Genomic DNA, 27,821 nt, shown 5'->3' with positions numbered 1-27,821 from the left:
CACTCACAGAAGTTGCTTGTAAGCTCTCTCCTGGTAGGTCTGGTTGGAGACGTAGGTTACGTATACCGAGAAGTGATTAACTGTGTGCTGGTAGACAATGTCGCACACATCTGATATCACAATGTTTTCTTCCACCCGTTGCTCAAGGTCCAAGAGGAAACTAGATGAGAAACCCAGAATTCATATTAATCATGACCTGTAATTAAAGTCTCGGACCCAAACCATTTGGAGGGGAAACCAATTAGTACCACTGCAGACTCTTTAAAAGTGGTTAAGTCTTCACCCAGCCAGCTCCTCTCTCCCTCCAGCACAGAAGTCATCTGAGCTACACTGACAAGACACTGTTCCCAACTCAGCAGAGCCAAAAGGCTCATCGCAGTTGTCTTACCGTTCACTGACAGCCATGACATCCAGGACGTTGGAGAAGAGGATGTGAGCCTCGGATGGATGTAAGATCTTTTTCAGACGTTCATTCTCCATGAAGTGAGACACCAGCAGATTCAGACTCTTGTAGTATGAGGCTTCAGAAGTGACCAGTTCAAACATGGCCTTGAGGAAAATCCCAAAAAAGAAACACCAACAACATAATAATAGGTTGAGAGTTCATACCATTCATTGTGCACTCTACCTGTAAAGAGACACTCTGAAAGCTCATAGGATTGCTTAGTGATAATGAAAGCATTCATACTGCATGCTACTGACACAGTCCTGTACGGTTAACCATCCATTCCTGAATCAGTCAGTTTGGCTCCAAAATGCAATGAAAGCTCAAATTGTACAACAGTAGCATCCCCTTATGTACTATATATGATTATGGCTAGGAAAGTGACTCTGAAATGGTATCTTGGTATGGCACACAACTTCTGCCTCTTCTTCTGAGTCCTGCATGATTAATTTACTGACAAAACAAAGCTGTACTGCTGTGTACACTGCATTGCAGAGCCAACCTACTGTACCATAGTTGTAGAAAAGCAATATAGCATCAAAAACAAATTACTCACCTATAACTGGAGTTCCTTAAGAATATACAGATCCACACTCTTAGAATATGCCTGTGCGTACCATACGAGCCTGAACTCCTCTAGACCAGTGGTTCTCAGACAGGGGTACGCGTACCCTGGGGGTACACAGAGGTCTTCTAGGGCTACAATATTTATATTCCAATTGATTTATTTTATAATATGGTAAAAATTAGAAATTAAGCAATTTTTCAGTACTAATATGCTGTGACACTTGTATTTTTATGTCTAATTTTGTAAGCAAGGAGTTTTTAATGGAGGTGAAACTTGAGGTATCTAAGACAAAGCAGACTCCTGAAAGGGGTATAGTAGTCATGAAAGGTTGAGAGCCACTGGACTAGAAAGCTTTGATTGTTTGGGGGGAGGGGGAGGGAAAGACCCTGCCTCAAGCCATGGAACACTCCATGCAAGACTATATAATGAGGCAGAGCTCTGGCACACTTTCAGTTCCTTCCACTTCCTCACAGTCTTACAAACTCTGAAGATGGAGAATGGGAAACGATACTGATGATCTACTTGATGAACTCAAGTTACGGGTCAATAACTTTTCTCTTTTTACTAGGTTCAATACAGATCCCCTCTTGGGAGACTGGCAAGCAATGAGGACCTCCAAGGAGGTGGTACTGAAGAAGGTATCTGCTAAACAACGACTGCAGAATTGCTCTTCAAATAAGGCCCCATGGGTCTAGAACCCAGTCCTGTAGAGCTACCAGGCAGCTGACAGCTCCAGGCCATCATTCAGCTGCTGCTGTAACCAATCTGCACTCCACTTCCCATGACCCACTGTGGACACACACTCTGGGAAGCTTCGCCTCAAGGGTTTGACAAACAGCAGCCCCATGGCTCCTGATTGAGTTTATATAGGGTGGGGAGCCAATGTGCATTCCAGGAAGTATTCAGGCAACAGCCCAGATCTTCTGTAGCTACCATGACCATTCCTGCTCCTTGCCCTTGAATTCCTGACTTGACCTCTGCTTGATTTGAGCTTCTCCTCTTGACTTGAACCATGAAACCTCATTCGGACTCTGGCCCTTGGTATGGACCCTGGCCTGGACCCGATTACGAACTTCTCTGCTACTCTCAGCCCAATTACTACAGCTCAAAACAGAGAACCAAGCTCTGTGCAGGCAGTCCACACAGCTCCATGAAGAAAACATGGCACTGCGGGCCAAGCTGGCACAGCACTCTGCAGGCAACCAGATGCTACAAGAGCAGGTGGCCCAGCTGCAGGATGAAAACGCCACACGATGGACATGCACTGTGGCTGTATCCGGACCCAGTCTCCCTCCCAGAACTTTTCAATGGGGACTGCAAAAATTCAGGGGGTTGTTTACCAATACTGCTGCTGTTTCTGCTCCGCCCCCAGTCCTAAGCAAATGACCAAGTGAAAGTAGGACTCATTATTTGTCTTCTGACGTGAGATGCATTGGCTTGGGCCTCACCCCTACTCAAATGAGCGAGCCCAATGCTATCAAACTGGGATGCCTTCCTCCAAGAAATTTCCACCATATTTGACAATCCCCACCAGGCCCACTTGGCAGAGGTGGCCCTCTGCAAACTTCAGCAGGGGCAGGGTCTGGCCTCTTCCTGTCCCCCAATGGCCTCCAAATGAACCTCCAGAAAGTGGAGGCAGAACTAACCTTGGTGCCCTCCAAAAACTTCAAGGAGCTACAACGCTTCCAGGGGTTCACTAACTTTTATAGGTGCTTTATCTCTGGGGTTTCAGGCCAAACAGCTCCATTGACAGCACTTCTCTGCAAGGACACCACCTTCACTTGGTCTCCGGAGGCCCAACAAGCATTCAACCTGCTAAAGACAACCTCTACCAGTGCCCCAATCCTGGTCCATCCCGACCCAGCACACCCTTTGTTGTTGCGACCGATGCCTCCAATGTGGCAATTAGGGCCACTCTCTCCCAAAGACATAGTCCCCAACAGCACCTCCACCCTTGAGCCTACTATTCATGGAAGCTAACTGTGGTCGAACAGAACTACGGAATTCTGGATAAAGAGCTTCTAGCCATCAAATCAGCCTTTTGAAGAATGGCACCACTATCTGGAGGGTGCACCATACCCAGTAAAGGAATACATAGATCATAAAATATTGGAGCAACTCTGCTGAGTCAGAGTGTTGAACTAGAGGCAGCTTCGCTGGGTCCTGTTCTTCACACACTTCAATTTCACCCTCACATACCACCCAGGAGCCCAGAACGAGACAGCTGATGCCTTGTCCCAAAAAGTGGAGCATCTCACGAGCCAAGAGCCTCCCCACGTGAAGTCCCTGTGCATTCGTAAGCCCCAGAACTTCCTGGATGCCACAATTCCCCAAGATCTCACGTCACTGATCTGCTCAGCTACAGGGAAGGAGCCTCAAGAAAATCTCTCCTGTTCAGCTGACAGAGATTTTCTAGCCAGTTCTAAACTCTCCCACATAACTTTTTTGACTTTTCCTGAAAAAAACTGTCTCTAAAAGTCATGGAAGAGCGACCCAAGCTACTAATTGCAAAGACTTGACACCTGTGTGATTGTATCTGATTCTGTTGCAGCAGATGATCCAGATGGGGTGGCAGAAGCAAGGACTGGCTCTTTTACCAGATCCAGAGGATCCAAATACCAAACTGTCTGGCCCACTTCAGGCCTATCAGCAGAACTGAGTCAAAAAGTTCCAGCATGTTACTTTTCAGATGCCTGCTTGACCATTTTTGGGTTTACTGGCCTCTGAACCAATCCCCAGGAGCAGTAGACCAAGTAGGTTTGCAGATGGAAGGCTGCACATCCTCGCACAAGACAGATTTGCTTTCGCAGCTCACAGGAACAGTTCTGGTAGTTGGGAGTGTGTGTCCCTTTCACATACATCTTGACTTCATACCTGCAGTGCTCGCCATAAGCAGCTTTTCAGATGCTTCGTGTTGGGACTTAAGCGATGGTGAGCCTTACAATTAAGAGATTGGACTGAGACTCAGGAGATCTGGAATCTATTTGCAACTTCATCACTCTTCTTTTGTGCTAATTCACTTGAGCAATTCACTTAACGTCTATGTGGCTTGTTTCCCCATCTGCAAACTAGGGAAAACACCACTACCTCTGCGGGGTGTTGCAACAATTAACTCATTGCCTATTAGGTGTTCAAATACTACAGTGATAGGGAACCCTTCAGATGTCTATTGTAGTTTAGTGCTGTAAGTTTACTCAGTCATGTACAAGAAGTGAGCTGTGCCAAACAAATAACTGGGACCCACAATAGAATTATTCAGGTTGAGGGCTGTGCCTTTGCTGGAGCCTTCTCTGAATGAGGCAAACCTCCATAAGGATTCATACGGGTATATGTTAGGAATTTCCCTCTGAGTCACTTCTTTGAAGTCAAACCTGTCTTCTGAATTCCTGAAACAACAAAATACCAATTCCACTGTTGTAGACCCCAAATCCAATTCTAGACCATGATGGAGCTGGGACCAGGAAAAGAGGAATGGCAGACGCAGCTTAGTGCATGATGTGGCTCCCTCCTCTCTTCTGGAAAGCACTAACCAGGCACCTAGTAGATCAGTGGTCTCAAACATCCATCCCATTTGATGTATGTATGTGGCCTTCATGGAATATTTGATAGCTCAAAAATATATATTTTTTTAAAGAAAAAAGATTCTATCCTCAGAGTTGCAAAGATAACCATAGAAAATTTAAAGCCAAATGTAAACTGATGCAGTGTTATCTTCCTGAGTCTGCAGACAGCCAGAAACAATGGCTTAGAAGTATGGACTACACTACCCTATCAATCTCATGGGATGTTAACTAATGATGACACTTTAAATGAGGCATTAACTATGTCATTGCTGATCATTTTAGCAAATGGGATGAGACAGGGAGTGAAAGTGAAGACCATGAGGAAGTTAGGAGTTGCTAAAGGGAAAGAAATGCAAAAGGAAAAAAGTAAGTAATCCTAAAGGTTAAGCTTATTTTCCCACTGCGTAAAGCCTAAATGAGACAATAAGGTATTTAACAAACAATAACTGGAAGATTAGTTAGTAAATAAATCACATTCTAGCCCTAATTTCTGAGCACATCTCTATCTGATATTGGTGAAAGTTACACTGTGGATTTAGAGTAGCTCTAAATTTATACTCATCAAACAGGCAATAAATAACAACCAAATTTGGTCACCTCCACCGAATAAGAGTGACTCCCCTGTAACAGATCGGGAAGAAGAAAGGTTAGCTCAGTATTTGAGCTTTCCAGACAACAATTTTGCTTTGTAGCAACATTTGAGGTTTTTAATTTTTTCGTTCCACACTGAAATAAAAACAAAATCTTTTGGAAGTGTTTACAAACATGGAATTGGGGTGGGGTGGGGTGGGGTGGGGTGGGGGGGCGAGGGAGAGAGAGAGGGACAGACTCTCACACTCTTTAAGAGCAGAGTTTTTTATTCCAGATCACTCGGAAACAAGCAGAGCAGGGACTTGAAACTGGTCTCACACTCCTAGGCTGGTGCCCTTTTCTGGAGGGACTCGCCACCAGCACAGGGGGCCCCCTGCCATAGGCACAGACTCTGTGGGTGCTCCAGGGCCGGAGCACCCACCGGCAGCCAAGCTCCATGCCCTGCCCCAGCTCACCTCACCTCCGCCTCCTCCCCTGAGTGCGCCATGTCCCCACTTCTACTCCCAGGGCTTGCCACCACAAAACAGCTATTTCGCGATGTAACAAGCTGTGGGAGGGAGGGGAGAGGACTGGGAACGCGGCACACACAAGGGAGGAAGCAGGGAAGAGGTGGGGCCGGAGTTGGGGCGGGGCCTTTGGGGCAGGGGCGGGGCAGGAGTGGAGACAGGGCGGGGCCAGGGACATTGGGCGGGGGAGTCGAGCACCCCCTGGCACCAGCAGATGTCTGCGCCTATGCCCCCCGCCCGCAATCACCGCTCCTGCCCCACACAGGGCAAAGGGCAGCCCCATCCCCCACCCCCAGTGAGGCTACAGTGAAGGGCGGCAGCAGCAGGGAAGAAGGGGCACATGTGATGGCAGGGAGGCGAGGGTGCTTCCTGGACTTGAGGGGCCCTAGGATCACATGCAGTGACAGTGGTGCAAGGTGAGTGTGCTGCCAGGGGAGAAATGGGGGCCCCTCCCCCAGAGCTTGCTGCTGCCAGTGGGGAGAGGGCTGGGGGGAGTCCTTCTCTCTGGCCCCAGCCCCGGGGCAGCCTGCCTGCACCCCCAACGCCTCATCCCCAGCCCCACCACACCTCTGAGCCCCTCCCTCATCCCCAGCCAAAGCCCTCATCCCCCTGCACCCTAACCCTCTGCCCCAGCCCTGAGCCCCCTCCTGCATCATGAACCCCTCATCCCTGGGTCACCCCACAGCCCTCACCCCTGCACTCTAACCCTCTGCCTGAGCCACTCCCACACCCCAAGTCCCTCATCACTGGCCCCACCCCAGAGCTCTCACATTTTTCCATTATTTTTAGAAATATATATCGGCTTACAAGGCAGGTGCGTGTGTGGGGGGGTGGGACTTGGACCTGTTCTGAGCATCACTAAAAATCATACAAACCTGCCGCCCCTGGTACTACTAATACACTCAAGTAATTTAAATTTATGGTCACTTGTTCCAAGCCCTCCCCCATTACATTCACATTCTGTCACTTCCTCCAGGGCAGTTCACTGTGAGAACCTGAGTAATGTCTCTTTTGGCTTGTTCTTCTATTTTTTGCATCATTAAAATATCTTCCATAGAGTTGAGTTCAAGAATGCCCTTGATGATTCATGATTTGCTGTGCTTAATGCTCAGCAGATGTCTGGATAATTAAAGCTACCCATGGGTGATTTAGTCATTTCTGATAATTATTCCAATAGCATGTTACTTTTTCTGATTGCCTCATGACCCCTGTAGTCTACAACACATGTCCATCACGATTTCTTTTGTTTTTCCCATTCCTATGTTTCAGCCCATGTTATCTTATAGTCACACCTCCTGTTATTATTTTATATTTTTCTGCTCTTGTATTCACTTCTGATCCTTAATCTCACCTCACCCTTCTTTCCTCTTTATGTCTTGCCTATCCAGGGTCATAGCTGTATTAATATTCTAATCAGTAACTCACTCCTTCCACCATATTTTGGTAGTGTGAACAAGGTCATAATTGGTTTCATGAAGTACTACTTCCTACTTTTCCTACCTATTAACCAAATTTCTTACATTCTGTATTTTTAAAAAGAGTGAATTCTATTGCTCCTTTTATTGGTCATTGCTAACTCCATCATATCTTTTAATCAAGCCTTCTCTGCTTAAAGTGTTAGCTGGGTGAACAAAACGTCTTACCCCATCTGTCCTATTTTAAAACCTACCTAAATCAACCCTGCTAGCTTTGAATGAAGACAGCTGATACCCCATACACTCAAACAAAAACCATTGTCTAGTCTTCACTCGCTGCAAAAGACATTCCAGTGTTATAAGTAACGCTATGTTTTAGTCACGGGTATTTTTAGTAAAAGTCATGGACAGGTCACTGGCAGTAAACAAAAATTCATGGCCCATGACCTATCCATGACTTGTACTATATACCCCTGACTAAAACTTGGACTGGGGGGCCGCGGGTGCTCTGGGGGTGTGGGCTGGGGGAGGGGGCACCGCAGGTGCTGGGGGGGGAGGGCAGCAGCGGTGTACGGCCCAGGATCCCCACTGGTGCTGGGGGTGAGGGTTGGCAGGACTGGCAGGCTCCCTACTTGGCTCTGTGCAGGTTCCCGGAAGCAGCCAGCATGTCTCTGCAGCTCCTACGGGGAGGGAAGGCCAGGGGGGGCTCTGCACGCTGCCACTGCCATGAGCACCGGCTCACAGTTCCCATTGGCCGGGAAGAGCCCCTTTGCCCCTCTGCCTAGGAGCTGCAGGGACATGCCGACTGCTTCCAGGGATCCCCCAAGGTAAGCACTGCCCCACACCCCAGCCTTGAGCACTTTCCCACACCCAAACTACTGTTGCTGGGGGGGAGGAGGGGAGGGATGTGGTGGCCTGAGACTGCCTCAGCAGTAGCTGATGCGGCTGGCCCAGGGGCTGCCTGAGCTCCATGACAGACATGCAGCCTTACTTATAAGATAGTTCTGAGGGAATTCTGCGTCACTGCGCACATGCAGAATCCATGTCCTCCACAGATTTTTTTTCTTCACAGAAAATACAGTGAGGTGCTACAGTTATGCCTTTCTCCCACCAGGGGCTGCTGTGGCACCAAAACAGAGGGAGCCGGCTCACTGGCAGTAGCAGTCAGCAGTGGATAGGGAGGAAGAGAGACTGCACTCTTCACAACACCCTGCCCTGAGGCCAGGTGAGGAGGCGGCACAGGATATGGGTGGGAGGGCAGACAGACAGAGCTGGGCTCATGGGACTGCTGGGGGATGACACATAGACTGGGACTGAGAAGGGCTAGTGAGAGGGAATAGACTGTGGTGGGGGCTGAATGGGAGTAGGGGTGCAGGGCCACATTGGGTTAGTGGGGTGGGGCTGCCAGGGACACATGCGGGGGGAGAGTGGTGAAGGAACACATGGGAATGGAGGGAAAGTGGGGGCAAGTGGGGGTGCAGGGACACAAGGGACCAGGGGCAGATATGCCTGACCAAATGGGAGAGGCTGGGGTCAGCCAGCATCTGTATGGGGGAGGTTCCCCAACTCTTGAACAATCCCCTCCACCCCCTAAAAAACCTGTTCCATACTTCTCCCACCCACACCCAACAACACTCCTGGTTCACTCGCAATTACTTCCAGCAATTACTTCCCTCTCCCTCAGATCCTCTGTTACCCCTGGCTCTCCAAAGCCTTTCCACTGCTTCTGAGGGGTGTGGAAAATACAGTTCTGTATAGTAGTTTAAATGAATTATTACTCAAAGCTCTGTATTATTATGCCTGGTAAGGAATCTATTTGTCAAAAAACATTTCCTGAATCTTTTTTGTTGTCTGTATTGTTATGGACATTCTTGTTGACAGGTATTTTGAAATAAATTACCAAAATAATTGAAAATGGCATGATTATATTGTGTTATTTTGACAAATAAAATACACAGAATTCTGCAGAATTTTAAAATATTGTGTGCAGAATTTTAAATTTTTTGGCGTAGAATTCCCCCAGGAGTAAGTGCTGCTGAAGGGGTGTCTGTACACCATCCTGGCTGAAGCATGAAGGAGTTAAATCCCTTCACTGACCTGAATGGAAAAAGTATCCCAGAGAGGCTGCCTGAGGTGCAAAGCCTTTAGATAGTAGCTTATAACAGTGTCCCCTTGGGCTGCTGAAAGGTGGTGCCAACTGCTATGTCTCAGGAGCAGGGAAGCCATAATAAACGTTTTCACTCATGTGTGCACCACTGTGACAGCCCTGAGTGTACAGTCAACAACCCACTCAACACATTATTTGACACAGCCATATAAATTAACAGTACAAAAACAATGTCCAGAGATAGCCTAGTCTGTGCAGTTAAAGTGCTCGTGCATCCTTATTGACCCAATTTTGCGTACTGCAATTGTCATTCTGTTTTAAAGTAAGGACAGAATCAAAGAATCAACACTGCGAAATAAGGAAACTCCACTGGGACTGGTGACCAACCATTTAATTCCTTTTATTCCAATTCATTTTTAATTATATTAAACAAAGTAATTCTTCCTAGGAATAATAGAAAGTATGATTCCTGCCTCTGACAACAGAAGAGGATCATCTGGCATGGAGGGAGGCCAAAGAGGGTACTATTATTAGTACTTCATTACTCCTTTACCTCCTTGTAAATCAGTAGTAGTAGTAATGAGAAGCTATGTTCTCGATTGTTGCTATTGAAGTTGCCAGCAGCAAGATTCTCTTCTGGTGATTGGGGTAGGGTACAGGCAGGCCTTAAATTCTCAGAGATTATTTCCAGGAGTTTCCCATAACCCTAAGCCATGTTCGGGGCTATGGGCTTCAGCCCCATAAGGGTCAGGGGGCGCCAGGGCTTCCGCCTCCACAAGAGGTGCCGGGACTCTGGCTGAATTTAAGCCCTAGGTACAGGACTTCCTCATGCTCTTTGGAAAGTGAAGTTCATTAGCATTACATATGGGGGTATTTAATAGACCACAATTTGTCACTGGCTGTGGTGGAACTTCCTTATTTTTGAATGTTGATATTTTGACTTAAGTGACTCTAGTCACACTGACTTTAAGGAAAAATCCAACAGATAAACTCTTTATTCCCTCTCATGCCTTCCATTACCTCCTGCAGTTTGATCTCATCTGGCTGAAGGATATTCAGGACACCGCTGCTCCTGATCTCTGGAAGATCCTGCCACAAGTTAAACCTGGAGGTGGAGTTCCTGAGCAAGCTGATTTGGGGAGGAGTCCTGCTTTCTGCAGTATTTGTGGGTTCTGCCTCTAATGGCGTCTCCTCACTGGCTGAGCACTCCTCGGGGTCTGTCTGTGCATCTTGCAGTCGTCTGGTTTCAATCTCCCGAAGTGTAGATTTATCTCGATATTCCTGATACAAGAGCCCTAGAAGCCAACATAATGGTTAGAGAGCTATTATTGAACAATATAGGGAAAAGAATATGGATTTATTTTGGCGTGAATATTTTACTTCAGTTCATCGAAGCAAAGAGGTAGAAAGCATCCATTCCAGAGTGAAAGAAAAAGCCAAATGTTGATTTCCCAGCCTCAACCAAAAGCGGAAAGAATAAAATTACAAAACTGTGGAAGTACATGCAGAATCCGATGAATCCATTATCAGTTTCTATATGTGAAAATGGAACTGTCTCATTTCTCAGTGGCGTCTTTAGAAAGGTCTGTAAGAAAAGGCTTTTCCCTTATCTTTGTATGATGCTACTATACTATTAAGGATCTACATATCTGCTAGGGAGATGGCATTATATAAATCTGTTTTACTTTAACCCCTGTTAAAGTCAAGGGAGCATCTTCCATTGTCTTCAATGGGGACAGGATCAGGTCCTTAGAGAGGAAGGGTAATCAGGTCATTAAAGTACTAGATCTGGGGTAGGCAACCTATGGCACGCGTGCCAAAGGCAGCACGTGAGCTGATTTTCAGTGGCACTCACACTGCTGGGGTCCTGGCCACCAGTCCTGCGGTCTCTGCATTTTAATTTACTTTTAAATGAAGCTTCTTAAACATTTTAAAAACCTTATTTACTTTACATACAATAATAGTTTAGTCATATATTAAAGACTTATAGAAAGAGACCTTCTAAAAAAGTTAAAATGTATTGCTGGCACATGAAACCTTAAATTAGAGTGAATAAATGAAGACTCGGCACACTACTTCTGAAAGGTTGCCGACCCAGATAGACCAGGGCTCAGGAGACCTGGGTTCTGTTCCTGGCTTTGCCGCTAACTTCCTGGGTGAATTTGAGCATATCACTTAATCTCTCTGCACCTCTGTTCTCTGTAATACTTCAAAGAGATGTAAGAGGATAAATTATTTAATGTTCATGAGATGCTTGAATATGTCAGTGACAAGTGTCAGCCATAGAAAAATAGATAAAACTTTAAGGGAAAACTGCAACCATTTTGTTCAGTCCAGCAGTCTTAAAGGCCACCTCACTATATTTAAACTACTAAATGATTGACAACAATATGTAATTACAATTAATATTTCTGATCTTACAGCTAGGGAAAACTCTTCAGATGACAGTGGTAGACTTATTCATTTAATTCAATGAATCTGGTAATCTGCTCTCTCATCCTCAATGTTATGTTTAAATACAGAAAAGTGGGTTGGGGTTTAGTGTTAGGAACAGAGAACTGGGAGTCAGGGTTCCTGAGTTTTATTCTTAGCTCTACCAACCATTGGATTTTGCTCTATGACAAGTTATGAGATTTCTAGTGCCAGGTGGAATATCTATCAGAACAGGAAGCTCTTAATGGGGGAAAACAAAATAAATATCCCCCAACTGAATGAAATGAAATAAAATCAGTTATATTTAAAACTGTTCAAAGCCCTAAATAATATCTAAATGTATTGGTCTTGTCATTTATATATTTTGAGAGCATTCACTCTTAAGTTCCCATTGATTTTCCCAAAATTCCTTCAGAATCTGGGGCAGAGGGAGTTCCACTGAATTAGGCAAAACTTCCTTCTGATTTTCAGGGTCCTACCCCTAACAAAAGAAAACTACAAAACAATCTTGTACTTTGGAAGTTTTAAGATCTAGTATTTCTCATAAGGCTGCTGTTAGTTGTCCCATGTTGCCCTTTCCAGTCATCCGGTGGAACCAGAAAACCAATTCCTTGGATCTAGAATATGAATTACTAGATTTGACAACACAGGAGTGCCAATTAGTCTTCCGTTAGTCATTCACTCCATTTATTTAATATAAATTGCATTCTTTTAATTTATCTCCCTTGGTTTGGTTTATACTTGAATAGGACATCTGCTAGGAGAGCAATACAGCAGTGCACAGACAATCCAGGAGTTTATGGAGAGTGTTGGGGACAACTTCCTCGTGCAGCTACTGGAGGAACCAAACAGGGTTCCGTTCTCCTCTTGACCGGCTGCTTACAAACAGGGAAGAATTACTAGGGGAAGCAGAAATGGATGGCAACCTGGGCAGCAGTGACCATGAGATGGTTGAGTTCAGGATCCTCACAAAAGGAAGAAAGGAGAGTAGCAAAATACGGACCCTGTACTTCAGAAAAGCAGACTTTAACTCCCTTAGGGAACTGATGGACAGGATCCCCTGGGAGGCTAATATGATGGGGAAAGGAGTCCAGGAAAGTTGGCTGTATTTTAAAGAAATCTTATTGAAGGTGCAGGAACAAACCATCCCGATGTGCAGAAAGAATAGCAAATATGGCAGGCGACCAGCTTGGCTTAACAGTGAAATCTTCGGTGCGCTTAAACACAAAAAGGAAGCTTACAAGAAGTGGAAACTTGGTCAGATGACTAGGGAGGAGTATAAAAATATTGCTTTGGCATGCAGGGCTGTAATCAGGAAGGCCAAAACACAACTGGAGTTGCAGCTAGCAAGGGATGACAGGTAACAAGAAAAAGAAGGGTTTCTACAGGTATGTTAGCAACAAGAAAAAGGTCAGGGGAAGTGTGGGACCCTTAATGAATGGGGGAGGCAACCTGGTGACAGACGATGTGGAAAAAGCTGAAGTACTCAATGCTTTTTTTGCTTGGGTCTTCACAGACAAGGTCAGCTCCCACACTGCTATCCTGGACAATACAGTATGGGGAGGTGGTGAGCAGACCTCAGGTGGTGAAAGAACAGGTTAACGACTATTTAGAAAAGCTGGACATACACAAGTTCATGGGTCCAGATCTAATGCATCCGAGGGTACTGACGGAATTGGCTGATGTGATTGCAGAGCCATTGGCCATTATCTCTGAAAACGCATGGCAATCAGGGGAGGTCCCGGATGATTGGAAAAAGGCAAATATATTGCCCATCTTTTTAAGAGGGAAGGAGGAGAACCTGGGGAACTATAGACCAGTCAGCCTCACCTCAGTCCCTGGAAAAAACTGTGGAACAGGTCCTCAAGGAAACCATTTTGAAGCACTTGGAGGAGAGGAAGGTGATCAGGAAAAGTCAACATGGATTCACCAAGAGCAAGTCATGCCTGACCAAGTCATGCTGATTGCCTTCTATGATGAGATAACTGGCTCTGTGAATATGGGGAAAGCGGTGGACGTGATATATCTTGACTTTAGCAAAGCTTTTGATACGGTCTCCCACAGTATTCTTACCAGCAAGTTTAAAAAATATGGACTGGATTAATGGACTATAAGGTGGATAGAAAGCTAGCTAGATTGTTGGGCTCAACTGGTAATGATCAACGGCTTGATGTTTAGTTGGCAGCTGGTATCAAGTGCAGTGCCCCAGGGTTCAGTCCTGGGGCCAGTTTTGTTCAAAGTCTTCATTAATGATCTGGACGATGGGATAGACTGCACCCTCAGCAAGTTTGTGGATGACACTGAGCTGGGGGGAGAGGTAGATACACTGGAGGGAAGGGATAGGGTCCAGAGTGATCTAGACAAATTGGAGGATTGGGCCAAAAGAAATCTGATGAGGTTCAGCAAGGACAAGTGCAGAGTTCTGCACTTAGGAAGGAAGAATACCATGCACCGCTACAGGCTGGGGACCGACTGTCAAAGCAGCAGTTCTGCAGAAAAGGACCTGGGGATTACAGTGGACAAGAAGCTGGATATGAGTCAGCAGTGTGCCCTTGTTGCCAAGAAGGCTAACAGCATATCGGGCTGCATTCGTAGGAGCATTGCCAGCAGACTGAGGGAAGTGATTATTCCCTATTCTCTATTCGGCACTGGTGAGGTCACATCTGGAGTACTGCATCCAGTTTTGGGCCCCCCACTACAGAAAGGATGTGGACAAATTGGAGAGAGTCCAGCGGAGGGAAACAAAAATGATCAGGGGGCTGGGGCACATGACTTACGAGGAGAGGCTGAGGGAACTGGGCTTGTTTAGTCTGCAGAAGGGAAGAGTGAGGGGGGATTTGATAGCAGCCTTCAACTACCTGATGGGGGGTTCCAAAGAGGATGGAGCTTGGCTGTTCTCAGTGGTGGAAAATGACAGAACAAGGAGAAATGATCTCAAGTTGCAGGGGGGAGGTCTAGGTTGAATATTTGGAAACACTATTTCACTAGGAGGGTGGTGAAGCACTGGAATGGGTTACCTAGTGAAGTGGGAGAATCTCCATCCTTAGAGGTTTTTAAGGCCCGGCTTGACAAAGCCCTGGCTGAGATGATTTAGTTGGGGCTGGTCCTGCTTTGAGCAGGGGGTTGGACTAGATGACCTCCTGAGGTCCCTTCCAACCCTAATCTTCTATGATTCTAAGTGTTGTGATTGTTAAATGAACAACAATGCTGGTGTCAGCCATTGCATAAATACTTTATTTTGCTTTACTCAATAAGGGTTAAAATCTATCTGGCAAAATGTATAAATGATATTGTATCTCATAAACAGTTTTCCTATATAACAATGTGAGAGACAGGTCAGGAGTTTGTGTACCAGGTATTTCAATTTTTTTTGAAACTCAGTACCAATTAATGTTGAACCTATATTTCTAGACAGAGTTATGATGGGAAAACGTGTACATAAACACATACACTCACAGAATGTGGTAATTCTTGTAAACTGTTCTTTCTGGAAAGATATTCAAAACTGGATTAAAATAGCAATAGGATTAGCTGTACCTTGGAAACCGTACACATTTCTGTTAGCTTCCTACACTGTAAATGAAGAAAAGAGACTTTCCTTGAAGTTTATCACGATGCTACTTACATAATTCCTCATAGTCTACTATTGCTTATATGGTTTCATACATGTTATCTGTTAATCGTCAATAGTGTGCTCAGTCCTGTACATAACACAGGGCATGAATTGGGATGTACAGAACATTTAAAGCTTGTGAAGGGAACTCTCCTGAATCAGCATTGACCTTAGTGAGACTTCTCATGTACTTAAACTTAAGCACGTGCTTAAATGCTCTGCTGCACTGGGGCCCAGAGTGTTCACTGGTTTAGAGGATCAAGCCTTAGGAGAGCAGGGAAGGCTGGGAAATGCAGTCCCCGGGGCATGCTGGGGAATAAGGGGACTATATAAAAAAGACTACCTTTTCCACAGTAGAGGAGACATGTGGAAGGAAGGAAGTTGCGCTGATGGGTCTTGTCCTGAAAGTTATAGGCAAATAACCCCACTTTGTTTTTGTTTTGTGGAATTGTGGTTTATTCTCTTTGTAAACATTTAGAGGCAGATCCCTTTAATAAGGATCTGTTGGGCAGATTCTTTTCTTCTGTTTTTGGAGAACATGAAATAAAACTCTAGTCAATGAAATTCTTGTTTTGTTAATATGTTCCCTATCTGATCCACCTTTCCTTTGATCTGCCAAAGATGGAAGACAACATCCCTTTCCCAAGGAGCCTTCAGCCCAAAAGTGTCAGCTTAGGTAGGGTTGGAGAGAGAAACACATTTTAAAGAAGGATTTGAAGGTAGAGGGAAGCCTACCTAGTGGGTGTTCCAGACATAGAGAAAGTATGAAAGCATGAAGATGATAGTGGGAGAAGGACAGAAAGGAGGATGAGTAGGAAGATCTTTGGGCAGAGCAAAGACAGCAAAAAACCAAATACTAAAATATGAAAACAGAGATATAGGCTGTGAAGGACTTGGGAAGGGTGTTGGTGATAAGGATGGGAAGCATGAATTCTATATGGAAGGTGAGGGGAGTTAATGTGACTAGAGCAGCATGTGAAAATGATTTTATCTGCAATATTTTGGGACAGACTGAAGGGAATCAAAGTGAGAATCAGGAAACTTAAGCAGGAGGCTATGGTGGTTAAATCAGGATATGATCATGGCCTGGAGAGGCATTTTAGACCTCCTGAAAGGTAGGAATTGATTTTTTTAAGATGTTGAAGAGAGAGAAACTATGATCTGGGATTGGCCTGAATATGGGGACAGAGGAGGAGTCAAAGAGTCAAAGGAGTCACTGAAGATATGTGTACCTCTTATTACAAAAGTTTTATTGGGCAATGGCTGTCTAGGTATTAGCTGGTTTTAACAATGCAAATCTTAGAGTATGGAAGTATGGAATTGTTGTCACATTGATTTAAATGGCTGAAGTAGTGGTTTGCATCGTATACTATTCATAGGTTTTATATATTCCCATTTTGAACCTCTCTCTGCTATTATTTTACTTCATTTTGTCCATTTGTATTAAAAACTGAAAACTGTATGTGATCATGGAATTAGACTGTATCATAATGCATACACACAAGGGGGACGAATTAAGGGTGCATGGACAACCTTCATCCTGGGATTTCTAACTTATGAGTGTTCGATTTTGCAATCTGAACTTACTTAACACAGGTTTTTAATATTTTGTATGTAACAGTATATATAGTCTAGTGTTTCCTGAAGGCATTTGGAATGAATTCTGGTTCATTGCAACCACCTGGAATAGATTCCAAGTTTCACTTGCAGAGGTCTGCTTGGCCCTAATTTTAAAACCTGCCCTGGACCCAAGGCAGAGCTGAGCACAGACAATCTGAACCTGACCGGAGAGTGTTGAGTTGTTTTCAGAACCAGCCTGACCCAAGCCCAACACTTCCTCCCGAACCTGTGTCAGCACCACCACCTTGTCCTTGGGGCTTGGCCTGGGGGAACTTCCTGCTCACCACGCCCCATGCTGGCTATCCATCTGCAGCCACCTCCTGCCCAGTGCGTCGGCCTGGTGATAGCTGCGTGTCCCACTACTGCCAGCCTCCACAGCTTCACTGAGCTGTGTGTGCTGCCAAGTAAGAGGCACTGTAATCGAATGTTAAACCGTATTGTACTGCTCAGCCACTAGATGGCGCTGTGTGTAACATACCCTATTTTAACAAACCTCAGCCATACCTGGCAGAACATTAAGACACTTATGATTAGAGCCCTGCATGGATACAGGAACGTGTATCCGCATCTGATCTGCGATCCGCAAAAATTGTCTGAAGGTATCTGCATCCATGGATATGGATATCTGTAGATATCCACGGATTTGCAGGGCTCTAAACAGCACTGTGCAGCAGTGACCAGTGGAGCCGGAACGGAGGGTGGGGAAACGGGGAGCCTCGTCCATCCACTTTTCACAGGGGCAGACCCCTCCCCCTTACCCTCTTCTTCCTTCCCAAGCCCCCACTCCCTCTCCTCCCCGGCCAGGCCAGCATGGAGCCTAGCCGGGGAGCCCAGACAGCTCTGGGGAACCACAGCGGACCCTCCACCTGCCCGTGGTGCATGGTGGGGGCGAGGGGGCTGAGAGCAGCCCTCAGCCATGTCCCTGCCTGGCTGAGGGAAGGTGGAGGTTCAGCAACTTTGAACTCTGAACTTTGAACGTGTGGCTCTCAGGCTGGGGGGGGCATGTGCCTCAGAGCCTCAACCCGGCCACGGTAAGAGCCGGGTGGGCAGCTGTGAGGAACCATGGTGCAGTCCCTCTGCCTGTCCTGGGCGGGAGGTCTGGGGGGCAGGGACACGAACCGGGGGCTTTTTGAGCCCCCCGCCCAGGGCAGGTGGAGGGTCCACCGCAGGTCCCCACAGCTGCCCTCTCAGCTCTTATCATGGCTAGGCTGCGGCTCCGAGGCACCCCCACCCCCGGCTGGAGCCTGGTGAGGGAGAGACGCATTGGCAGCTGTCGGAAGCCTAGGTCCCTCCACCTGCTCTGGTGAGTCTGTGCTACAGCTCCAGAGCCCTGCACAGATACAAAATTTGTATCTGCATCTGAGCTGCTATCCACAAAAATGGTCCATGGATATAAAGCAGATACCTCAAGATTTGCAGGGCTCTACTTATGATGAACACATCTGGTATGTATAAGCAAGCTCTATGACCAGTCCATATCGGGTACAGAAGAATGTGACATGTTGACAGGAGTAAACTAAGAATAGAGACAGAAGGAACAGCAATAAAGGACGCAGGATCTCATCGCCATGCCATTCTTCAGTGCCCCAGAGAATTTCAACTTTGAAAAACCTTCACAACGAACAGACTGGAAGCAGTGTTTTGCAAGATTTCAAATTGCAAACTCCTCAAAGAAACTGAAGATGTATAGGTATCTTTTTAAATTTATGCTATGGGGAAGTGAGGAAACCATATCTTTAAATCTTTTGACTTTACTGAAGACAGTCACAAATGATTATGAAAGGGTTCTGGCTATATTTGATGCATACTTTATATCCCAGAAAAATGTGGTTTATGAAAGAGGATGTTTTCACCACAGAATTCAAGAACCAAGGGAAAATGTTGACCGTTTTATAAGAACTCTGCAAATGTTGGCTGAAAACTGTAATTTTGGAAATGAAAAACATGAAAATACCAAATACAGGCTGGTTATTGGGTTAACAGATAAAAATCTTTCACAGCAGCTACAACTCAAGAGAGATTTAACCCTAAGCACAGCTATACAGATGGCAAAGCAGTCAAAATTAGTCAAACAGTACAAAAGACAGGAGCACACTGAAAAATCTGAAACTAGCTTAGAAACTATAAACAGACATTTGAGTGTTAAGTTATTATCATAAAACCGCTGAGGCAAGGAGAGAGAACTCTGAGGCTAAGAGGGACAAATTCCAGCCTACACACACAAGGTGTGAAAAAAGTCATATACCAAGAGATGATGCATGTCCAGCTAGAGGTACACCATGTAATAAATGCATGAAATGTGCAAATTTTGCATGTGTTTGCTTCACCAAAGCAGTCAGGGAGTTGACTCATATTCCAGAGAATCAAGACCCATTTTTTCCAAGCTCTATTTCTTGTATTCACATAGAGCCTGTCTGGAGAGTGAAATTGAATATTCATAGCAAGACAATTCACTTAGGAATTGACTTCACCAGTCATCTCAGAAGGGACTCACAATCACCTTTAACCCCTTCCAGAGCTGAAGTCACTTGACATGCATCTGGGTAGCCATGGAGGTATTCTTAATTGCATGAACCAGTTCATCACAGAAATAGTTTACAAAGACAAAACCTTTGCATTCAAGTGGATGTGATCAAAGGACCACAGACCAACACCTTTCTCAGCCACAGTGTGGCAGCCATGATGGATTTAATGAGAAAGGTAGATGAACTCAATGGAATATTTGGTGATATTGAGCTTTAGAAAGGCGATCCAAATAAATTTGAGACAACGCTGAACCATATAGTGTACATATCCCTTGCAGGATTCTCATCCATTACTTCATAAAGTGGAAAACGAGTTAGAGAGAATGGCATAATTAAGAAAAGTGCTTAGCCAACAGCATGGTGTGCCACAATGGTACCAGTAATAAAGAAAAATGGAAAAATATGAATGTGTGGATCTTAAAGGACTTAATGAAGCAGTCCCAACATTGCATGACTTCCTCCCAAAAGTGAAAGGAGGTACAGTATTCTCAAAAAGAAAAGGAGTACTTGTGGCACCTTAGAGACTAACCAATTTATTTGCTCAAATAAATTGGTTAGTCTCTAAGGTGCCACAAGTACTCCTTTTCTTTTTGCGAATACAGGCTAACACGGCTGTTACTCTGAAAGTATTCTCAAAGCAGATTCTGCCAAATTAGCCAAAGAAAGTGCTAAACTGACTACATTTATCACATCCTTTGGGAGATTTTGTTTTCAAAGATTATCTTTTGGAATTACCAGTGCACCTGAAATTTTCCAAAGAAAGATGGCAGAACTGTTAACGAACACAAATGGAGTTGTAGGTTTCATGGATGATATTCCGATATATGGATCTTCAATGGAAGAATACTGTACAACAAAACCCTCAATGAAGTCCTAAACCTAAGCAGTTAGTCTAGACTGAAGACAAACAAGGAAAAGTGCATTTTCTGCATGCCCCAAATAAAGTTTCTGGGACAGACAAACAAAAATGGAATCAATCCTAGCCCTGAGAAAGTGAAAGCAATTCAAGAATTGAATGCACCAATGAATGTACCAGAACTGAGATGTACACCAAGGATGATAAATTATCTTGGTCAATACCTACAAGACCTTTCTACAGTGACAAAACCACTGAATGAATTGTTAAAGTCCAACACATCTTGCCTGTGGGGGCCAAATCAAAAAACTGTCTTCAAAAAGGTTAAAAATTATCTCAACAGCTCCAGTTCTCAATTACTATGATGTCCACAAACCCACAGTGATAACAGATCATAAACTGCTTGTAACCCGCATCAATGGAAAAGACCCTGATCAAACACCTCTGAGATGCCAATGTCTATTGCTAAGATTAATGTAATTTAACTCAATTGCTAGATATATTCCTGGGAAAAATCTGGTAGCAGCAGACGTTCTGTCACAGAGCCCAGCATTGCACTTCACTACTTGAGAGTTTGAAGATGACGTAAAGGCATATGTGGATATTGTGGACACATTCAAACCAGTGTGAGAAAAGAGACTATTCCTGCTACAGAAAGCAACCTCGACAGACATGCAACTTCAGGAAGTTTCTAAGTTACATTGGAGCAGCTGGACCAAGTATCTAAAGGATACTAAGGAAGTGACAAAAGACTTCAGCAAGTCAAATGGACTCATGATTAAAGGCAACTTCATCGTCATTCCTAACGAAATGAGAGGAGACATTCTAAACCTCAAAGAACATCAAGAATTAATTGAATGCCATGAACAGGCTAACAAGTCAGTGTGGTGGCCAGGCATCAGCACAGACATAAAGAATAAAGTATCTGCATGTGAACACTGTAGAACTAATAGACAAACAAAACACAAAGAACCTTGAATATAAACACCTCTACCAGACAGACCTTGGAAGAGACTAGCTGCAGATTTATTCAAAGTCAGAGGACATCATTACCTAGTCATCATGGCCTGTGTTTTCAGGTATACAAAAATAATGAACTTCAAAGACAGTATGACCGTGTAAATACTGTAAATGGTAAGAATGTAGAACAGGGGTCAGCAACCTTTCAGAAGTGGTGTGCCGAGTCTTCATTTATTAACTCTAATTTAAGGTTTCGCATGCCAGAATACATTTTAATATTTTTAGACGGCCTCTTTCTATAAGTCTTTAATATATAACTAAACTATTGTTGTATGTAAAGTAAATAAGATTTTAAAAATGTTTAAGAAGCTTCATGTAAAATTAAATTAAAATGCAGAGCCCCCCGGACTGGTGGCCAGGACCTGGGCAGTGTGAGTGCCACTGAAAATCAGCTCACGTGCTGGGGAAGATGTAATAGAATGCTAAACTGTTCAGCCACTAGGTGGCACTGTCTATAAAAACCTGATTTTAAACGAACCTCAGGCATATCTGGCAGAACATTAAATGCTCTTATGATGAACACAGCTGGTGTGTATAAGCAAGCTCTATAACCAGTCCATATCTAGTACAGAACAACATGACAGATACTGAGACTCCTCAGCACATTCACTCACAGCACATACAGAGCACAGTGAGACAGGAGGAGGGATAAGAGACAACATGACCCAAGACGAAGTGGTTGGGTTGTTTTCAGACTCAACCTGAACCCAACACTCGTAGTCAGGTCCTGTTGGGTTACGTTGCAAGGATCTACAACAGAAGATGGTTCTTGGAGATTCAGCTCATAATATGTCTCTCCACTGGTTACTGTTTCCTTTCCCCCTTTACCACAATGTGTTGTCAGTTTAACTTATGTTATCCAATTTAGACTGTAGACTCCCATGGGCAAGGACCTCGTCCTCTTCTATGCCTATACAACAAAAAGCCCACTAACAGGGATATAGGAATAATTAACCTACTGCAGCTGACCCTTGTGCAGTCTGTGACTGATGGCAATCTTTCTCCTAAAGAGTACAACATGGGTGTACGCAAGTACATCTTACACACATCAGTTTGCAGATTTTTAGCTTCCTGGGAGCAGCATTTCTTGTAGCAGGGTAAGAAGGATGGTCCAGTGCCTAAGGCTGTGGACTGGAACTTGGGAAGTCCCACTGGATTCTTGGCTCAGCCAGAGACTCCCTGTAGTACCTTGCACAAATCACTTAATCTTCACCCTGTGCCTCAATTCCCCATCTGTAAAAATGTAATACTCTTCCTCACAGAGGTGTTGTGAAAATAAAATCCATTAATGATTTGAGATGCTCAGACACTAAAATGATGAGGGCCTTATAAGTAACTAGATCGATATTTGGCAATTAGGTTGTTTTGGTGTCTAGCGCTGTTTTTACATCTTTATCAAGCCTTTCATTAACACATTGCCACTAAATTAAGACTATAATAACACATCTGCCTTGGGAGATTAGTAGAAATGCAGCAGGAAGGAGACAACAGATCAGGCAGCGAGTATACAAATTTAAAACTGTTCACTACATCCCTGAACTATGCCCAAAATTCTGCTGTTTTGGCTGACAAATATTGTCTGACTTCTTCTGGCATCTAACTTACTCAAGCTTTCTCAATGCCTTCCATTTCTTCCTTGGTCCAAGCTTCCCATAGCATCCTCCAAGGCTCAGCCTCTCCCCATCAATAACCCTACACCTAACTGCAGACTTCTCCTGTTCCTGGTAAATGTCCTCAGTGGTCCAAGTAGTCTCCTCATTCCCAACTATAGGGTTTTGCCTGACAGCTTACCAGAATCTCTAGGAGATTTCCCATTTTGGCCCATGACAGGCTTCAGCCTTCTCTCCCCACTCGTGTCCTGGAGCATCTCTTCCAGGCTGCCAAGATATCAAAGCCTGGACTGTTCAACAACATGGCTTTCTGAGTCACTATTTGGACTTTATACTGGATTCCCACATAACAAAGCTTTGTTAAAGTGGAGTTAAGGCTGCTGCTCTACAGCAGAGCCACCTTATCCTTTCATGCCTCCAGAACATGGAACTCCAAAACCCAAACATGGGAAAATCAGGAAATGCTCATTTACACTCCCCTCCCCACGCCATGTATTCTTTAAAAGAACATGTTATGCTTAAAAAACAAAACCCCACAACCTTGAGAGAAACAGTTAAGGTAACACTTCCCACACAAGAAACCCCAACAATCTTAACTCTGCTCATTATGGAGACCATGAGAAACTCAAAATATCAGCGTACCTTATCCCTTCATAACATGTGTAGCCAGTACAGATCTGCATCTAACACAGTATACAATAAGACTCTGATTTGTATAATCCCATAAGTCTTTCAGTGTGGTCTGTATATTTCCGTTGGCCCAGCAATATTTATCCTTTTTTGTGTGTGTGTGCGTGAATTTTAGAGAGGATGTTAAATTAAGCTTTACATAGAAACTTAGCTGCTCTACAGTTAAGGCTGTATAGCTATCAGCTGCTCCATAATTAAAGACAAAAACATCATTTATGAAACCAGTTAAGGTTGCTAAGTGACCACAGTTAAATTACCTACCACATAATTTAAAAAACTCAAGCACCTAAAGACAAGGAGATCAACAGCTAAATATATCATATATTTTACACTGACCACATATGTTACTCTCATCAAGTACAAAGATGTGCATTTTATCATAACACAACCATAACTCTGACCTATGGATTTTGGGGTTATATTTTACATATTTTTGTTATCTACATTTCAGGAACTATTACCTTATAAAGAGATACCAATAAATATATTCACTGATGTTTTTCACTTAACAATAGACAATCTAATGCTTTGACAATGTATTTATTTGGTGGGTTTTTTTGGAGAGTTAAGTTGGATATGCGGAGCAAGTGGCCTGATAGTGTCCACTTATTTAAAATATCAAACAAATATAAAAGCCACTGAAGTCTCCAGATTATACATTCAGCTAAGAATATATACCCGGGGTGGCCAAACTTACTGACCTTCTGAGCCACATACAACAATCTTCAAAAATTCAAGAGGTGAGGCGCACCTGCTGGGGCTTGGGGCTTCAACCCTGCGGTGGAGTGGTGGGGCTAGAGGCTTCTGCCCTATGGGGAGAGGGATCTTGGGGCTTCAGCCCTGCAGGAGAAGCCTGTCTGGGCTTGGGGTTCAGCCCTGCAGGGAGGGAGGGTCTCAGGGCTTCAGCTCCACAAGAGGTACTTGTCTGGGCTCAGGGTTCAGTCCTGCGGGGAGGAGGGTCTCAGGGCTTCAGCCCCGCAGGAGGCGCCTGTCTGTGCTCGGGGCTTCAGCTCTTCTCCTGCTGAAGCCCCAAGCCCCAGCAGGCACATCCTGCAGGGTTGAAGCTGGGAGACCCACCTCCCTGCTGGGCAGAAGCCAGAGGTGACACCTGGGAGGGCCCATGGAGTCACATACCACACCCCAGATTTTGCCAGGATTTGATGACCTAGCTCAGCACTTGGTACCACTAGGCCTCCTCCCTGCATGGCAGCTGCTGGAGCTGGTGAGCTGAGTGCTGCAGTTGTGAGGAGAGGCAATGGCAAACAGCTGGGATCTGCAGGGAGAACTGTTCAGGGTAAGGGGGAGCAAGACTCAAGCTGTTAGAGGGGGGCAAACCTCATCAGGTAGCAGTCGCCACTGGCAGAAGCCCCTAGCCCCATCATTCTGCTGCAGGGCAGAAGCCCTGAGCTCTGCCCCCCAATCTGGTGGGCAGAGAATGGAAGGGCTTGTGGGGCTCTGTGAGCCCCACTTTAACTGTAAAAGAGCTACATATGGCTCTTAGCCACCCCTGATATATGCAATCTTGTGTTCCTGTTATTCTCATACTTGCCTTCCTCCTTCTGTCCACACCCCTATCTGTGTTGCATTTTCTCCCTAGTTAGGCCCCAATCCTGAAAACTGATTTATGTGAGTGGACACACACAGCCTGACAAAGCCACTGGGGTTCCACACAGGTGCAGTAATCCATCCACATGGATCAGATTACAGGATCAGATCTTTAGTTTACAGTCTCTTTCAGGCAGGGACTCTCTCTCTTATAGTATGTTTGTTCAGACCCAGCACAATGAGGTACTGATTCTGTAATCCAAATAATATGCTTAATAGGGAAGTGTATTTATAATAAATTTAAGTAAATATGTGGATATGCGTTTGAGGTTGAATGTGTATATACATAACTTGTTGCTTTTTTCAAAAGGGTTTTATGTTGAATTTGTATTTTGAGATTTTTGTTGAAAGAACCATATTTATTTAGACTTAGTGTAAAAGTGGCTGTGTTGCAACCCTGGTCCATGCTCCCGTTCCCAGGAAGCCTGGGAGGAGACAGGAATCTCCCACTGCTTCCTGTAGAGAGGAGTGACTGGATTGCATGTACTGAAAGGGTTTGCCTTTAGATATCTTTGGCTTGTAGGCACCTTTTGATTGCTTTTTATTTGGGCTTTACCTTATCTACCTCTGTGGCGTAGCCAGGGTGGAAGAAAAGCACACTAGATCAGCAATGGCTGGAGCATCTGGAAAATGGGAGTGGGGGGGGGATACCAAAATTTAATTTTTAAAAAAGTAGCAAAGATGTCTTGTTTTTTCATTTTTTGTTTTTATGTTTGTCTATTTATCTGTCTAATCTATTTAAATGTAAGCTCTTTGGGGCAGGGACTGTTTCTTGCTCTCCCTGCACAGCAGGGTCCTAATAAGGCCTCTTGGTGCTACTGTATCATAAATGATTGATGATAATAGACCAGTGAATATCTGGATTGATGGCTGAGGAGGAGCTCTCTCCTGTGGGGAGCTTTTTCCACTTCCCGTGTCCTCACACCTTGAGAGCAGTGGAAGGTGGCACATGCCTGCTATTAGGGGGGTTAGTTCTTGCTCTCCAATTATTGCTGCTTTCAAGGTTCAAGCAACCTTAAGAACTACCAATTTCACACTAAGGAGCTAAAATCCAGGAGAATCTTATATAGATGGTATCTTTAACTAATATAAATTCTGCCCCAAGATTAAAAGGCTAGAAAGTAACCTACTTGAACCACTTCTTACAAATTTCAGGCCAAGTTTAGTTCTAATGGGTTATACGTAAATGTTTGAACTATTTTCTCTCTCATGTATATTCAGCGTCTTCACTCATCAGAAATGCACGAGTGAAGTCTTCGCACTCTAGAAATCTAGGAACACTGCCTGGGTTAACAGGGGCAGTATTTCTGTCAGACAGCACAATGCCTTGGGCAGCCCATAAGTTTATGGCACAACAAACATGGCCCTTACCTATTTGTTCAATGAGCGTTTTCCAGGAGTCAGTTGTCATAGGGTGAATCATTTGCAGAGTTTCAGGGAGAGCAGCTGGGCACTCTGGGAGCACGGGGCTCTCATCAGGGATAAGCACTGGTCCAGCCGTGGAAGGGGATTCTCTTTGGGAGAGAAATATACAGTCAGGCATTGTCAATCGAGCTGCCCTCAGCCCAAGCATTTGACAACCCCAGCTTCCACATACACCAATGGGCTCTGGCACTTACCAGCATCAGTGGCCAGCAAGACACACTATTTAGGGACCCTGAGTGTGTATCTTTCAGAACTACCCTATGATTCACCTCCATAGGGCAAGCACACTCCTTCCTCTCCAAAAAACCCCTATGTGCCACAGGGGCTGTCTTTGAGCACTGGGAGTGGAGGCTTTGGGCCTGCAGGAGAGCAGTAACCTCTCCTGATTCCACCCGGAGCTGGGGTATGGGATCCCATCACGGATCGAGTATAGCCCTGTGCAAGAAGGTGATAGAGCCAGGCTCAGAGTAGGTGTGTGTTTGTGTGTGTAACCGAGGGATTCTGGCTGGGGTTCAGCTCAGGTCCGTATAGAGTAGGGAGAAAAGAGGATGAATGCATCTCAGTTCCAGTACATGGAAGGGGGCAGGGGGAAGGGATGCTGAGAGTTCAGTCACATACCCTGGTTTAGGGAGAGGGAACTTGAATCTAGGTTCTTGCTGGAGTTCAGCCTGGATTGGAACAGGGAGATGGGGAGGACTGAAAGTGGAGAGAAATGGGGATCAGCCTCGTTGGTGAGAGAGATGGTGGCGGGGGGAGAAAGGAGTGTGATGAAAAACAGCCCCGGTTGATACATAGGTATGGGGTGGGGGAATGTGACGGAGATGAGTTCTGGTTGTGGGGTGTGTGTGTGTGTGTTGGAATGGAGGTCAACACCATGTCAGTAAGGGGGTGGAGGAGGGTTATAGGGGGTGTTGGAGGGGAAAAGGTGTGGAGAGTGGAGATCAGTCCAGGTTGGGGCAGGGGAGGTTTGGAGAACAGCCCCAGGCAGGGCAGGGGGATTGGTGTGTTGTGGGGGGGGGTGCAGAGCAGCCCTGGGTGGGGCAGGGGGATTGGCGTGTTGGGGGGGAGGGGGAATTGTAGCCCCCAGCAGGGCAGGAGGATGGGGGGGGGTTGGAGAGCAACCCCGGGCGGGGCAGGAGGGTTGGCGTGTTGGGGGCGGAGGGGTTGGAGAGCAGCCCGGGCCGGGGAGAGGGATTGGCGTGTTGGGGGGGAGGGGGGATTGTAGCCCC

At 45.2% G+C, this 27,821-nt stretch overlaps 1 protein-coding gene across 1 annotated transcript in view; it reads right to left on the bottom strand.

The window, feature by feature from the left end:
• The window catches only part of NGEF (neuronal guanine nucleotide exchange factor), a 106,903-nt gene that overhangs the window by 22,039 nt on the left and 57,043 nt on the right, over positions 1 to 27,821 (bottom strand). The window contains exons 5-8 of the mRNA XM_073360196.2: positions 26,539 to 26,681; positions 10,216 to 10,490; positions 389 to 549; positions 8 to 160 (exon numbers count right to left, since the gene is read on the bottom strand). Coding sequence (XP_073216297.1) covers positions 8 to 160; positions 389 to 549; positions 10,216 to 10,490; positions 26,539 to 26,681 — 732 coding nt within the window. The remainder of the gene's footprint in view (positions 1 to 7; positions 161 to 388; positions 550 to 10,215; positions 10,491 to 26,538; positions 26,682 to 27,821) is intronic.

The sequence above is a fragment of the Lepidochelys kempii genome, chromosome 9, assembly GCF_965140285.1.
Source record: "Lepidochelys kempii isolate rLepKem1 chromosome 9, rLepKem1.hap1, whole genome shotgun sequence".
In the NCBI taxonomy this organism is placed as follows: Eukaryota; Metazoa; Chordata; order Testudines; family Cheloniidae; genus Lepidochelys; species Lepidochelys kempii.
Note: the sequence above shows the minus strand (reverse complement) of the source record. Positions and strands in the feature narration are given on the sequence as shown.